The sequence below is a fragment of the Aplysia californica genome, unplaced genomic scaffold (genome assembly GCF_000002075.1).
Source record: "Aplysia californica isolate F4 #8 unplaced genomic scaffold, AplCal3.0 scaffold00143, whole genome shotgun sequence".
In the NCBI taxonomy this organism is placed as follows: domain Eukaryota; kingdom Metazoa; phylum Mollusca; class Gastropoda; order Aplysiida; family Aplysiidae; genus Aplysia; species Aplysia californica.
Genome location: NW_004797413.1, coordinates 861,093 through 864,915, shown reverse-complemented (window position 1 = coordinate 864,915; position 3,823 = coordinate 861,093). Strand labels below are relative to the sequence as shown.

The following is a 3,823-nucleotide window of genomic DNA, read 5'->3' as shown; positions in this document are numbered from 1 at the left end:
AACTGGTATGTCTGGCCGTTTTGAGTGTCAGGCCGTTTTGAGTGACTAAGACCATATTATGAGGTCAGAAACCAAATGGGCGCTTTTAAGGACAAGCGGGCTAACCAAGATTTCGGGGGTTTCCAGAAAACTTGACCTACACTTAAAGTGGTCATTGCCCTACCTAGAGGAGAAGTTTGGTTTCATCGATGTGTATATTTGTTTGGTTATAGAGACAAATCTCCTAGTCTTTTAAAGAAACTGAACAAGGGGCAAAAACTTTACCTTCGATTTTCTCAAAACAGCATTTTTGGGGGATAGCCCCCTTGTGCTCAAAAAGCGACCAAATATTTTGTCTGCTATATCAAAACCGGAAGATTATCCTAAGTCGTTATTGTGAGACACTCGTGAAGTGTTGCGTTTGAAAAAGCTTGACATGTTGTGAAACTCAAAATTTTAAACTTCAAATTTATCAAAAATAGGTACTGAGAAGATAGAACTTCTGAAATTCTAGGATTGCGATTCAATGTTTTTCCATTTGTATAAGTGTGAGCCCATGTGTGTGTGTGTGTGTGTGTGTGTGTGTGTGTGTGTGTGTGTGTATTTGTGTGTGTGTGTATTTGTGTGTGTGTGGGGGGGAGGGGGAGTCGTGTGTGCGTGTGTGCTTGCGTGCGTGTGTGTTATCCCACTTGTGTACATATACGTATGTATATATGTATGTGTATGTTTGAGTGCGTGTGCACGTGTGTGAGTGTGCACGTTCACTTTCCACGTGTTTATGAATGTATGTCTGTCTCCGGGGTTTTATGCAACAAAAATTATGCAAAATGAGCCCCAAAAAGTGAAAGTATGCGATTCTGTTCATTTTAACAAAGAATGATAAAGGAAAATAATCAAAAATTATGCGAAAAATGATCAAATTTTGCGAAAATATGTGGGGTGCATAAAACCACGGGGACAGGTATGTGTACTCACAGTTATTGTACTTTTACGTATCAGTTCGGGGTGCTTATTCCAGCAGTATGTCCAGGAAGAAGAGAAGACTTAACGACGTTTTACAAGGCGGGGTTAGCCGCGACGATGCTCCAAAATATTCAAAGAGCACATTTCTATTTACTAACAGGAGAGTTGTAGTTCTTGTGTGATCTTTTCAGGTTTCCACGGCTTGTATACATGACCTGTTGCTTGGCCAACTTTATTGTTATTAATAAATAAATAATGTTTTTTTAAGTTTTAAAGAAGAAAAAAACAACCCACCCCCCCCCCCCACACACACACACTCACACACACACACACACACACACACACACACACACACACACACACACACACACACACACACACACACACACACACACACACACACACATAAAATCGAAACAAAACCAAAATTTAATAAAGCAGCATTAAAAGGGATGAGTGGGACCTTAACCAATGTGTCAGAAACATAAACCATAATATGCAGTGTCTGTAACAGATAAGGAATACAGTGGGCAATGTATATGTATCCCAACATTATGGGATGTGGGTACTGTAGTACAACATTATGTCTATGGGAGTGCTTATTTAGGCCACATATGGCCTAAATGAGGTGAGGGAGGGGGGTTTAGCTTATTTAGGCCACACATGCTCAAACTACCCTTTTCAGGCAACTGAGTTCGCGCAATGCGTCATATATTTCTGGAGGAACTGTCTGTAGCGTGAGTTAAAGTTGTAGTAGATAAAGATGTTGACGTTGGCGTTGATGATGGTGGACATATACGTGATGCCCACAAAGGTATAGATGAGGTTCTGGTAACCTGGCCGGTGACCCAAATCGGGCAACGCTCTCCTGGCGCTCACAAAAAGCATAGAGGGCAAGAGGAGAAGTATGCAGACCACAGCGACTAGAAACACCATGGTCACTACTCGGCTGTCCTTTTTGGACATGGCGCCACTGTTGTTTTTGTTGTCTCCAGGTTCAGCAGAAGTTGCCTTCTGTCCGAAGACAGCCGAGGCTCGGAGGCAAACTGCCATAAAGACGGCGCTGAGAGTGATTGAGGCTGGACTCACGTTGTGAAGGAAAAGTCTGTGGAATGAGTTGCTGAACTTGATAAGATCTTCTCGATCTTCTGAGTACCACATTATCAGACGTGTTCTGTTGATGGAGACGTCATACTGCTCGCTGACACCGTGGCTAATTTGAACTGGGATATACGACACGATGGTACAGCACAAGATAGAAGAACAGATGACTGCTGAACTTTTGGTAGTGAACAAGGTTTTGAACTTGAGAGGCCAGGTGACGCACGGGCAGCGCTCTAGTGACACGAACACCGTAAGGAAAAGGGACGTGTCCACAAACATCGCCCTTGTCCAGTTGGAGACGTGAAGCAAATAAGCGTATAGGTCGGAGAAGTCCGGTATGTAAAAAGGGTCAGCTTTGATGACAGTGCACAATGCGTAGACGAGGGTGGCTAAACAAAGCATAAAGTCAGAGGTGGCCAAGAACATGACAGCCATAGTGACACAATCTGAAAGTCCAGTTTTAGTGAACACAGTAATGTTCATAATGTTAAAGAAAATTCCACTCAAAGAGAAAATTGGCAGAGGGATGATCGTGAATGCAATGTTAACGTACCACATTGCTTGATCGCTTATGAACTTGCTAGTGGTCTCTGGTATGTAGCCTCGTATGCCATTTGACTCAGAGTAGTTAGAAGACATTCTCGATAAAACACTACGTCACAGCGCCACAGGGTGTTCAGTTCTGTGACTGAGAATGAGATGATGTTTGCGCCAAAGTCTTAAAGACGTTTTTTAAGTCATTACTTCTCTTTACACCTCACAATCAACAAAGCAGTGGACCCTCGGGTACTCACACTTACACAAGGATACAAGACTGTAGTAAACAAAATCAAGGTCTTATGAAGACATTAACATTTGTTCACGGGGACTGTCTGAATCTCTTGTTGAGTGGATGGTAAGAACGTTTAGCTCGCAGACCGTTTGAAGTTGTTACACAAATGCAGAAATACAGCGAATAATAGGTTAAATAGACTTAGATTCAGTTCTTGAGCAAGCAACTCTCTGTCATTATTGTCAAGAAATCAGGCTGATCCTTCTTGACAATGAACATGAAGTTGATACTGAAGAAAACCTGTACACATACATTATATTATATACTATGTGGTGCTAATAAGGTAAGGATCATGATCGAACTTTAATACTGGCTTATCATAACAGAACGCGGGAAGTAAAAATACAGAATGATAATATAATTAATATTATAATCACGAGCGGAAATTGGCTGACAGCATAAGTTTCTTTATACACCGATGCCTTTTGCCATTATCGCTTTGTGCACAGTTTTAAAACTTTCTACAATTATTATCATTGTTATTATTATTTTTTATTTCCTTTCCTCGGTGGCACAGAACCAGGAACACCCTAGTGTTGAATGTTCGTCAGATCGTCTGTAATTGTGTGCAAGTGTCAAAGTCGGACTTTGGACTGCACCTCCCACAGTGTTGTCCTTCGATCCCCCCTCAATTATATTTCAATTCTCCCTCCATTATCTTTCGATCCCCCGTCAATTACCTTTTAATGAAAAAAGCATTTTTACGAGCTTCTTTTTCTTCTTATTCTCGGAGAGAATCAATTATCAGTCATATAATTATACTACGATCTTTAAAATTGTTAGCTACCTACCACAGGATAGAGAATACAGAGCTGAACTTTATTTTCTCTCGTTAGGAATAATAATGTTGGCAGATCAATTATCAACTTGTTATCGTGGTTATCGTGGTAAGATGACTAACGAGGAATGGAAAGAGAATTGAGAGGGAATCGAAATATAATGGCG

General features: G+C 41.1%; 1 protein-coding gene across 1 annotated transcript; it reads right to left on the bottom strand.

Annotated features, from left to right (window-relative positions):
- Positions 1-1,623: 1,623 nt before the first annotated feature.
- On the bottom strand, positions 1,624-2,481 carry LOC101860565. Its single transcript, XM_005096981.1, has one exon. The coding sequence runs from the start codon at positions 2,479-2,481 to the stop codon at positions 1,624-1,626; it is 858 nt and encodes a 285-aa protein (XP_005097038.1).
- Between the last annotated feature and the right edge of the window lie 1,342 nt (positions 2,482-3,823).